General features: G+C 50.4%; 1 protein-coding gene and 1 long non-coding RNA gene across 2 annotated transcripts in view; both read right to left on the bottom strand.

Moving 5' to 3' along the window:
* Positions 1 to 1,725: 1,725 nt before the first annotated feature.
* Positions 1,726 to 2,814, bottom strand: LOC102895014. Its single transcript, XR_439259.2, has 3 exons — positions 2,696 to 2,814; positions 1,878 to 2,181; positions 1,726 to 1,789 (listed from the first exon to the last, which is right to left on the bottom strand). It is a non-coding gene; the product is annotated as an uncharacterized LOC102895014 (long non-coding RNA).
* Positions 2,815 to 9,125: 6,311 nt separating this feature from the next.
* The window catches only part of VDR (vitamin D receptor), a 51,452-nt gene continuing 48,427 nt past the window's right edge, over positions 9,126 to 12,150 (bottom strand). Inside the window, exon 9 of the mRNA XM_025050250.1 lies at positions 9,126 to 11,898. Within this exon, the coding sequence (XP_024906018.1) occupies positions 11,639 to 11,898 (260 nt within the window). The 3' untranslated portion in view covers positions 9,126 to 11,638. The remainder of the gene's footprint in view (positions 11,899 to 12,150) is intronic.

The raw sequence follows: 12,150 nt of genomic DNA, 5'->3' as shown, positions 1-12,150 counted from the left end.
CTAGGAGATACGAGGGCTGCTCTGTTCTCAGGGAGGGGTTGGCGTGCTGTGGTCCACCACCTGCCATTTCACATCACCCTGGAGGTGATAGGAGATGCAAGTGGGCCATCACCTTCATCCCCCACCACAGGAACTCTACCTGGGCCCCCACCTACGGGCACCATCCGGCCTGGGCAGCCTCCTGCTCCTCCCCCCTTAGTTCTCTTCCTACAATGACACACTGGGGCCCTGAAATAACAGGTCTTTATTTACGCCATCATTTCCACATAATTTGCCTATGATTCATTTGTTGTCAAGAGGCATTAAAACCTCCAGCCCCAGCTCCCAGGCACCCACCAGTCCCTGTCCCGCTCCCTCCCGTGTCCCACCACTCTCTTTCCCACTGTGTCTAGCCTCCCTCTCACCTTCACCACACCCCAGTCTAGGCGCTTCTTCTTCCACTAGTGCCCTAACCCCCAGCTCCTGCCTACTTGGCCTTTGTTGAGAAGTCAAAGGCAGGGGCTGGGGTTGCGAATGGCTCAGCTCACATCCATCTATGTCCCAGCTTAGCCTCTGGCCTGAGGAAGGCTTCTAGCCCTAGGGCCCAAGATGACCTCATGCATGCAGGAAGCCCTGGAAAAGGGAAGAAGCTTCTCTTTGCCTGGAAGCAGGAAGCTGTGGAACCCCCAGCCCCAGAGGCAGCCCCTTTTTGCAACTCCCCTCCACCCCCTCACTTCCTCAGGCTGGATTTTCCTCATACTTCAGGGCTGGTCCCTGGGTCCCTCCCCCTCACTCTCTGTCCTACAGTGCACAGGGGTATAGAGTTTCTACAGTGTGTGTGTGTGTGTGTGTGTGTGTGTGTGTGTGTGTGTGCACGCGTTGGGGGTAAGAAGAGTTGTCTTTCACACCCTCATTACCCAGTAAGGCTGTAAGGTTTTGGGGGCCCCCCAGCCCTCCCCAGGGGAATCTAGGTGAGCCTGAGAGCTTCGAGGTGGGGGAGGAGGGGGAGGAAGAGGGCAAGGGGCGAGGAGGGGGCTGCTGGAAGCAGGGTTGGGGAGAGGGGAGCTGTTGTGGTTGGGTTATCTGATGTGAGGAGCCAGGTGTGCTCTGGGGGTGGGGGAAGAGCCGCCTGAGAGAGAGAGGCAGAAACTGCAGAAGCAGCCGGTAGACACAGAGAAGCAAAGACAAGAAAGACTGAGTGGCGCTGAATCAAGAAAGGCGCCAAACAGACTCCGAGATCCCTCCCCATCGGAGACTGGCTTTTCTCCTTGACAAACTCTGCAGGCCACCCATGGGTGGTGGACAGTGTCCTCTTGGCCACCCTGTCCATGGTCCCCCAGCCCTTGGGACACCTGCTCCTCCAGCTCCCCAGCTCCCGGGGAAGCAGACAGTCCCCCTTCAACACTGGTAGCAGAGGTGGGGTTGGCCAAGAGCTGTGCGGAGTGGGGCTGAGGGTCCAGCTTATCCTGGAATCAGAGCAGTTGGAGACAGTTGAGGGTCTATAATCTCGGTTGTGGGTTGACGGGTGGAGGAGGCTTTGCAGGAGGAGATAATGGGGTGGAGCAGAGCCCTGGCCTGGAACAGGGGGCCCTAGGGCCAGGCACCTCTCAACCAACTCTCCCCTACAAGCACCTCCTGCCTCCTGTGGCCCCAGCTAAGACAGAAGCTGCCCCGAGGCACGTGGAACAGAGCTGTGAGCTCCACTGGGGTGCCAGCTTGGTCCTTCGCAAGAAGACTCACCTGTGAGTTCCAGCTTCTGCCTCTTCCAGCTTTGACTTGGGATGTGTGTATGTTTGGGGTAGGGCGCTCCCTATAAAGAAGAGGATATCTAGTTAGAGGACAGGACAGATAGTAATGAAAATAATAATGATAAAGGCTAATAGTTATCAAACACTTACTATTTGCCAGGCACAATTCACGTAGTCCTCACAACTCCTATGAAGTAGGTACCATTATAATCTTCACTTTACCGAAGAAAGATAGAACAAGTACTGTTTGCCAGCAGTCCCACAGCGAGTTCAGATCCTGCTCCCCCTCAGGGCTGTTTCTGCTGTTCTCACCTGCTCCCCTAGATGAGGCCCTGCCAGGCTCCCACCGTGCTGCAAGCCTTCCTTCATGTTATCTTCACAAAGACTCCATGTCCCCATTCACAGAGGAAACCGAGGCCCAGCGAACTCAAGTCACTTTCCCCAACTTGCATGGCTAGCGAGAGACATGACCAGGATTCAGGACAACCTACTTATGAAGTCCATACTTTTATTCACTACCTTAGCTGCTTCCCTCAAGGCTGGGAGTGGCGGGGAGAGGGGGTGCAGAGCAGCTGAGCTCCATCCACCTTTGCAGCCCTCACACCTGGCACCATGCTGGCCCGTGGTGGGGTGAACGGTCATCTTCCAAGGCCGGTTATATCCTGCCCACCGATAGTGTTCCCTCCCCACCCACCCACTCCTTTACCACCTCAAGGCCTTCCTGTCAACACAGCAGAAGGCAGGGAGCCCCTTAGGGTGGGGTCCCTATCAGAGAGGAAGCAGGGCTGGCTTCTCTCCCATCTCCACTTTATCACGCGGGGTTCTTCCACCGTCCCCTCCCTGCCCACTCCTCCTGGGGCTCCAGGGTAGGAGAGGGGAAAAGAATTTAAATCAGTGGAACCGGGAGTGGAGAGAACAGAGGGGATGTGAGGAAGAGATTTCCCTGGCACTTCGAACCTGGTACTCACAGTCTCCCACACTCAGGCTGGGCTGCCCTTGGCTGAGCCTTTTGTGATGGTCTTCTTGATCTGGTAGGCAAATGGAGAAACAGGAACCAGACGAAGACCTAGTTGGGGCCCCTGCCCTCTCCTCACCCCAGCCCCACACCAACTGCCACAGATGTTCACAGGCATACAGGATTTTTAATTAGATAGGGTTAGGTCAGAAAGCGCAGGTCTTTCCAAATGCCTAGTGGGATTCTGAGTCCAAATGAAGAAAGCAGTGGAGAGGCTAAGTAAGGGCTACCAGGTGGGCTATGTGTGATTTCTCCATTCTCCACCAAGGTATGGATGCCCAAGGAGAGTTATGCCCACTGCTCACTGCCTTCCTTCTCTCAGCAACCAGTATCTAAGAGATGATGCCTTTCTTTCCTGAGTCCGGCTCAGACAGAATTTGCAAAACAAACCAGCTTGGAATCTGATACTTGATCCACCTCTTCTTGCTTTCCCTATATCAGGTATCCCTGGATCCCCGATCCTTGGCTCAGATCTGTTCTCTTTCCATAAGTACCTGTCCAGACAGGGTGAGACTGTTGGGCCCAGAGGAGGGAGAGGTTGTGGAAGCATTGAGGAGTCCCCCAAATTCCCATGGGTCTTTTCAATTATTCTCTTCTGAGATTCAGTCTCTTGTTACACACCCCCTGCCCTGGCTCCCAGTGAGGTCCTGAACCAAAATGCACTGACGTCAGCCTGCAGGAGGGCACAGTCACGGCTCGTCTCAGTCACCTCTGTGCATGGTCTGCAGATCTAAGTTTTGGAAGATGTAAGGCCAGGAGGGATGGCCAGAACATTGGATGACAAAATAAGGATTCAAAGATTTAGCAGGCTAGGAGGTGAGATCAATCAAATCAGATAAATATGAATAGGATTTAATGCTAATTCTGTATTTTGGTCCAGAAATCAAACTGTCCACATACAGAATGAGGGAGATGATTTGGGAGAGGTAGTTAGTCTGCGAGTTCTGAAGCCACAGGGACTTAACTTCTCAGTTTCCAAAGTTCAAGGGAAGGTGTTTAAATTTGCATAAGTCTGTTTGCATCTCATTTTCTATCAGGGACCCAGGCGGAATGTTTTTTAACTTGACATCCCTTGTGAAGATCAGATCTTTTCAATGCTAACAGAAGTGGGTGGCACATGGCCTCGCATTTTCATTCATCTATCTATTTAGCTACATTTATGGAATCCCTCCCTCTTTTGTTCCAGTCTGGAAGGGAGCCCCAAAGGCAAAACACAAATTTAAAACCCACTACAACGCATATTTCATTCTACAAAAGAGTGGGTACGCAATCCTACCCGGGGGGCAAGCGGGCGGGGGAGGGGAGGCGGTACAGCATGGTAAAGTTCAAGGAAGAATTTATGAAAGACATGAAGCCTGAGCCGGAAATTGAAGGAGCAGTAGGAGTTCGCACAGTTGAGAAAACTGGTGGATAGAGAACAAGGGGAGGGCGTGTCGGGCCAAGGGAACAATGCATCAAAAGGTATACGGTGCGGGTCTCAAAGTGTCATCTGGGGACCCCTTGGCGTCCCTAAGCTCCGTTTAGAGGCTCTACGAGGTTAAAACTACTTTCACAATAATACTAAGACGTTATTTGCCTTTTTCACACTCATTCTCTCACTTATGTACTTAGGAGTTTTCCGGAGGTTCCATGATGTGTGTTATGCTAACAGATGAAATGCAGAACCAGATATGAGAATCTAGCTGCCGTCTACGTAAGCCAGACATTAAAGAGGTTTGCAAGACTGTAAAATCATACCCTTTTATCACTAAATTTGTTCTGCTTTGGAAAGGATTGTTTTAATAAAAATGGTTATTTGTTAACTTTATATATGCATTGTTATTTAAACATTTTAATAAACATTTTTTAAATGTTTCTATTTAAATTTCTAGCATGATAAATATTGATGAATATAACCCACAGAAACAGAAGCTCTTCAGGGTTTTCTATTTTTAGTGGTGTAAAGGGGTCCTAAGACCAAAACATCTGAGAACTGCTGGAGTGGAAACAGGCCACCGAGGCACACGGTTGGAGAGCTGCAAGTAATTAGAAGTGGCAGTGGCTTGAGTTTCAACATCTGGACAGTGATACATGACTCTGAAGAGGCAGGCAGACCTGATCATAGTGGGCTTTGTACCTCTCCAAAGGAGCAAGGGTCCAGTAAGCGCTGGGGTAAACAAATTCGAAACAATGACACAACAAATACATGGAGCAAACCTGCTTCTTGAAGCTCATTTTGATTCCCCTTCTCTGGGCATAAGCTACTTCTTACCAGTGAAAACTGACATTAATTATGGGTCGGTTATGTGTGCAGTGAAGTTGTGTGGCAGTGGTCGTTGGGGTAGCAAACTTGGCAAAGAAAGACCATAATTGAAGGAAGCCGGGGATAGCATTAACTAGAGTTCCATGTGTTTCAGATTTATGAGCCTACCTTCCCATCTTTCCCACACTTCTCTCCAGGCCCTGCTGTTTCTTTCAGTTGGGGCCCTTTTGGCTTACTAAGTTGTACACCTGCACCCTGGTGGCCAATGGCACAATGACACTTTGCTCCAGCTCCGGTAGATATCCGTGAAGCAGGAGCCCACAGCTCCAGGGACTGGGATCTAGAGGACAGGCCCAGCAAGGATCAGTGGTCAGAGGATGGGAGCATTATCAACTCCCAATGAAATTTATCTGACCATCCCTCCACTCTGTGACGTAATAATGATGCTGGCCAACATTTATGAGTCATGGCTACGTCCAGGTAGTCTGATAAGTGCTTTACATAGATTATATCACAACGATGAACCTGAAAGTAGGTGCTTTTATTTTATTTTACAGGTGAAGACTCTGATGCTCAAAAATATTAAGTAACATGTCCAAGATCATACGGACAACAAGTAGCGGAGCCAGGACAGAGACCCACTTTATACTGTTAAGTGTTAATACTTTGCAGCTTCTGTTTTTATTGCTGGGTGGTGGTCTGTTTGTAGATCTGTCTTCTCCCACTGGACTGTGCCTTTCTTGGGGGCAACGACTGTCTTATTCATCACTGTATTCCCAGCCCTGAGTTCAGTGCTGTGTGTGTGCTTGCAAACCCTGGAAGGACTGCACAACCAGGCTGGACCTCAGAGGAAACCTAGAGCCAGCATGGAAGGAGCTCAGAGCACCGGGGACCAGAGCTAAACCTCAGAGAGCCCTTGGCTAAGATGTGTCAGATTCTTCCCTGGCTGTGACTCCAGAGGTGGCCTGGAAAGCCAGAGAGCAGACCCCTTATGCATTCTGCTTCGTTGCTGGTGTGAGGACAGATGATGAACACCACCAGGTGCCTGCAGGAACAGTGACTGTCAGCTTCACAGAAAGGGAGGGGTTGTCCACAGCCCAAACCTGTCCGTGTAGGGCAATAGCACCACCTAGTGGTGAAGCTCAAGATGAGTTAGGAAAATACCAGACAGTCCACAGCTGGGGAGAAGATATGAACACCCTCCTCTGGAGGGAGCACTGGAGACTGTTGCTCTCTGATTACCTAGAGCCCAAGCGAATGGCCTGGAAGCCTCCCCAGGGCAGAGCAAACCATGTTGAAAGGGCTCACCTGGTTGTACAAAGTGTGAAGAAACAATCACCTGTCCCACATGCCGTTGGCTGAAAAGAGCTGCCTAGCTCAAGGTCACATCAAGGTCACAATCTCTTCTTGGGGACAGCCAGCATCCAATGATTAGCCAACGAAGGAATATAAAAACCCGGCAAAGGCCATCCCAGTTTCAGAGTTCCCCATGAGGGTTGGTTGAGACTCTGTTGAGACTGCACTCCAGCCCGACTTCTCCGTCTACCTGATCATACTTCCTTCTCTGCCTCCAAAGCTGTTGACCCGGAGACCTCTCCCCTGTAAGCTCCCTGCACTGCAACCTACATTTCAGAGTCAGCTTCCCTGGAACCCAGTGTGTAGTATTATCTCATGTATCGTTTATGAATGACATGTCCGAATACAGAGATTCAGAGCAGCTGTCTGGAACAGGACCCTCACCCCCTGGATTCCCCCTTCCCTCCCCCGACCCCCACCAACCACTGCTCCACACTCCCCTGTGCTTCTTGGTCACTTGAAGCACAGACTTCTTCAGGAGCCTCACTGGCTTCTTGCTTACAATGAGTACTAGTCGCCAATAGGCTGTCCACATGACGAGGCATCCCCTTGGCTGTGCTCAGAATGCCAGATGTCACTCAGGGTCCATGTGCCCTGTGGCCATGGGGGAGGCAGACAGATCCCCACACTGCATTGTCAGCCTCCAAGGGGTTCTAGCAGAAGCTAGAGACACTGACCTGAGGGCTCTGTCCACTCTAGGCAGGCCCTGTTCGTTTGCCGCCAGGACTGAAAGAATCAATATTTCCCAGCGCACCGCTGACCTATTTCTGCCACCTGAAGCTCTGAGCCTTTCAACCCCACAGCCTGTGAGATGTTTTTCCTTTATGTCTCTTGTGAGGGGCAGGTCTGTTCACAGCAGCCTAGTAACAGTGTATATATCTTCTATATGATGTTGAACAGTTTAGTGGCTGTCAGTCTCAACAGACCAACAGAAGCCTGTCATCCACTATTAGTACCAGATAAGAATGCATTTGGTAGACCACTGCTGTCCAATAGAACTTTCTGACAGCAGTATTCTGTGTCTGCGCTGTCCATTCAGGTAGCCCTGGGGCTACTGAGTGGTGAAAATGTGGCTGGTGTAGCGGAAGAGCTGAATGTTTGCTTTTGTTTAATTTTAATTAATTGAAATAGTCACATGCAGCTGCACACGTGTTGAACTGAAGTTTAAAATGTGAAAACTTAAAATCGCTTTATGCTAACATCTTTCTGGGTGCATTCCTCTCAGTTTACCTGGAAAGGTTTATTGTAACACACAGCCTCGGAGGTTTTCTGTTCCTCTAAACCATCTACAGAATGCTTCATAAGATTCTCCTAACAATTTCTAAGAACTTCATCCTCACACTTCTCCAGCCGGAGACATGCACATTAAGCAGCTGCTGATTTCCCTTCTCTAAATCCATTCATTTTTACATAACAAAATAGCCCTCAAGCTCCATCCCCAATTCTTCTACTCCCATCCCGTCCCCCAGGGACACATTTGGTTTGCAATCTTTTCACATACTTCTGAAAAATTAAAGTAAATCACATCCACAAGTTCCCAGGCCAACTTACCCTAAATAAAATCATTAGTTGGGCATAATTTCCTCATTTGCAGATTACCATATTGTGTCTGTGGTGGGCTATTTTCACTTGCCGTGTTTAGCAATGCTGCCCTTTGTCATAAACCTCACTTCCTTGGGAAACGCAGTGGGGTGCATTGGCTCCTCTGGATCCCCTGAGAGTCCTGTGTATGTACAAGAATTATTTGCGATTCTCTGTCACTGGCACAGCAGCCATTTAGAATACAAGACACATTTTTTCAACAGTTGCTTAGTTTTCATTCTTGAGGTTCTCAGGTAAGTGCCACACCTGATGGAACCCAGCACACGTGACCAAGTCGAGCACTGGTTGATCCAGTCCCTGCAATTCTCCCATCTCAGGGCCTACTTTAGGAATGGGAACCTCCCTTACATCCTCGTTAGTAGAGAGCTGGCAAGACGGTCACTTGTCAGGCCACTCCACTCAGTGGGAAGCCGTATAGTGTAGCACTTCGTTAATGGCTTCTGGAGCCAGCTGTCAGGGTTCAAATCTCATCTCTCCACTGTGTAGCTTTGGGCACTGTCCTCTGTCGAATGAGGGTAGTAGTAGTCCATGTCCCCCGGGGTTCTTATGAGGATAAAGCAAGTAGATTTGCATAAAGCATTTATTTACAGGCAATACTTGCCACAAAGTAAGTGCTATGTAAGTATGAGCCATTTTTATTACCATAAGCAAAGCTTTTTTCATTGGTTTATATGACAAACTTCTGGCAAACTTTTTTTTTTTTTCTCCTTGGAAATCACTCAAGAGGCACTTTTTAAAGCCTGGCTTTGGCTGCTTCCACCAGCTCTGCTGTACATTCCAAACTCCTCCGTTGGCCTCACTTGGATTCTCCCACTTGTTTCCAGTTAGGCAGCAGAAGGGTTTTCTTATCTCTCAGGATCTTGGTTATTTGGCATTTTGCTGCACACACTTTCCTGGGTTTCCAATAATACACTTAAAATGTTTTAAGTTATAAATGTCTACTGTCACCTTCCCTCATTCTAAAGAAAAATAGATGATAACCACGTTTTTTCCCAATTCGGCCGCCATGAAACCTCACTTTTCCTCTCCCCGCCCACCCCTCCCAGATCCTAGACTCTCCTTGGGAGGGTTGTCGCGGGCCCCAGGGCTGAGGAGCTGGTGTTCTCTGTGTGTTCCAGCCCTGGAGAAGGCAGAGCCAGAGAGAGAGAGAACTGGGAAAATGGAGACGTTACGAAGACAAATGCACTTTATTGATAAGGCAACAGCATTATATAGGGCTGAGGCAGAGACCCCATCCAGGGCCACATTGGGGGCGGGAGTGTGATTCACATTGAGACACAGGCTCAGGTGTCCCTTATCCTCCTAATGGGTCAGCAGGGTGACAACCCAGAGAAGGAAGGCAGGGGTTTGTGATCTAGACTTTCTCCGTTTCAAATCCAGCAATTTCCCCAAGGGACTAGGTCAGCCACTGGGGGACGGGAAGTGGAGTCTGAGCTCAAGTGTGGTATAGTGAAAAGAGCACTGGACCCAAAGTCCAAAGCCTGGGTCCAGTCCTGGCGCTACTTCTACTGTGTTATTGGGTTTGAGTGAGTCACACCCTCCTCTAAGTATCTGTTTTCTTTAACAAGGGAGTTGAATGAGTTTAGCGATTTTCAAGCTTTTTCTCCCAATGTGTTCTGCAGCTAAAATCAAATAACTAAGGTCTCTTTCTAATTTATAAAATAACAACAACAATGATAATAATTAATGTATAGAATTTTCACAATGTAAGTCCCCCCCACCCATAAATATCAATTAATCAGTGGTGCCTACTACCCGCTATATTAGAATATAGTACAAAATGGAGTCTAATTCTAAAAACAGCTCCTCTAATAAACATAAGATTCGGCCATAAGGATGGTATTCTGCAATAAGGAACATGGCCATTAGATATTTTTCCACCTGAAGAAACTGTGGGCCAGGTGGACATGACAGCTCTGGCAGCGGTTAAGTCAGATTGCTCCTAAAGTTTTCAGGGGACAACAGATGCAAGTGGAGGGGTATCCCACCGACATGAACTCCTCTGTATTGAGACATCGAATGTGGTCATGTTCCCCAAACTCAAGTAATGATCTGAAGGATCCTCTGTGTGTTAGTCCCACGCACCTACAACTAACTCACCGAGGAACCCCATCCCAGAGTAAATGGATGGAGAGTTCCCACCTCCTAGGCTGGTCTGGCTATGGAAGAGAATACGGAGTTTAAAGTTAGGTACCTCACTCCACCCTGTTCCTAGGCCCCTTCCGACTCCGGGGTGGTGAGGTGAGAATAAGAAGGGAACCAGCCCCACATGACTCTAACCCTAAATGCTCTCTGATTTGCCATCAGAGGCTGACCACTCTCCCTCCACCTACACCCTGAAGTCTCAGAGCACCAGCTCCTGGTTCTCCTGGGGGAACAGCCATCTTAGAACTACACCTAGGCGGGCAGGGAGGGCGTGACTTAGGCTGTGGGAGTCTGAAAGTTCTTCACCTCCATTTCACCCTACCCGGTAGAAAAGATGTGGCCCCACTGGTAAGCAGAGCGGGCACTGCTTCTCTAGACTGTGAGGTGATTGGGAGAGTGGGCCGATCTCTGCATCATGTTTGGCCATCCTAGGTGAGGCACCCCCAGTGCCTGAGGCTGCGATGGGAGGGCTCTGGAGCCTGTGGCAGGTAAGGAGCGGGAGGTAAGGCATTGACTGGCAAGGGAAGGTGAAGACAGTGCCCGGTGCTTCTCTGCAACCTGGGGGCAATTCACTTCTGCCACGTGGATCATTGGAAAGAGAGCTCCTGCTTCAACTAACTCCTTAGACCCAGGCCAAGGAGCCATGGGCTTGGTGACAGGGACAGCTGTGGCCACCATCCACTATTCTTCCAAGAGGCTAGGTTTGCCTGTCCCCCACTGCCTGGGCCCTGCTTTTTTCCCTCCTTGGGTCTCTCGGCAGGTGGGTTCTGGGCCAGCAGCCCCATCCATGGGGAGAAAGCCCATCTCACCATAGCTACTTCCAAAGAGAATGTTACCATGGTAATGGGATAAAGGTGGGCACTGAGGGGTTAGGCAAGTGAACTCGGCAAGCAGAGGTGAGTGAAGGGGGAGTTGTGACCTTAGTGACCCTGTCTTTGGTCATCCTTGGCAGTGAGTAACCTAGACAGGCCAGGGTTGGGAAGGCAAAGGGAGAAGTCTGCATTATCACATGCTGCCCTGGGACAGAACAGCACAGACTGGAGGCAGGATGAGATGGGGGTGAGGTGGAGGTTGTGGCCAGTTATTTATTGTGGGTGGGATGGGATGGGGAGATCCCCACCAGGCTCTGGACATGTGGGCCTGGAGCAGGGGGAGGTATGGGTATCTGTCCCTGAGGAATGAGTGCATTTCTCTTGCCTGCCTATTCCCTGGGCACCAACCAGCAGCCACTTCTGGAGTGGTGGGGGCATCCCCAGATGAGGCCCCACCTTCTGCCCTCTGCCCTTACTTGAGTCTCTATGTCAAATAAATAGCAACTCCTCATGATTGTGGTCTTGAGGGATGGGGGACAGCCTGTGGCCTGCAGGAAGCAGGGACCTGGTCTTAGGTTGGGTAGGAGAGAGAATGGGCCAGGCAGGGAGGAGAAGTGGGAGAGCAGGGGTTGAACTTGAGAGAGGGTGGGAAGGGCTGCTGGGTAGCAGCCAGCCCCCATCTTGGGCACATGGCCCCAGGGGAGCAGCCCCACCCAGGTGCCACTGCAGGCTGCCCTCATCAGGAGATCTCATTGCCAAACACCTCCAGCACAAGGGGCGTGAGCTTCATGCTGCACTCAGGCTGGAAGGAGAGACAGCGGTACTGCTTGGAGTGCTCCTCGTTGAGGCTACGCAGGTCAGCCAGCTTCTGGATCATCTTGGCATAGAGCAGATGGCTGCCTGGTGGAGGGTGGCGGCAGCGGATATAGGTCTGCAGCGTGTTAGACAGGCGGTCCTGGATGGCCTCAATCAGCGCAGCGTCCTGCACCCCAGGACGGTCTGTGGGCACAGGGAGGTGGGAGGAAGAGGCAAAGGAGCTCCGAGCTGAGTTCCTTACTGTTCAATCTCCCCACCACTCTGCGGTCCACATAGACAGATACCCAACCTCAACATCCTCCTAAGTCACCCCTGTAGGGCTGCTTGCCTATGACATCAGAGTCCTCCTTAAAGCCACTCAACCATTACTCTATCATTTAGGATCGAGCCCCAGGTTCTTTTGTGGACCCATCTGGCACTGCCCCCACCTCGCCT

This window comes from Pteropus alecto, unplaced genomic scaffold, assembly GCF_000325575.1.
Source record: "Pteropus alecto unplaced genomic scaffold, ASM32557v1 scaffold196, whole genome shotgun sequence".
Classification (NCBI taxonomy): Eukaryota; Metazoa; Chordata; class Mammalia; order Chiroptera; family Pteropodidae; genus Pteropus; species Pteropus alecto.
This window is presented reverse-complemented; position numbering and strand designations above follow the sequence as displayed.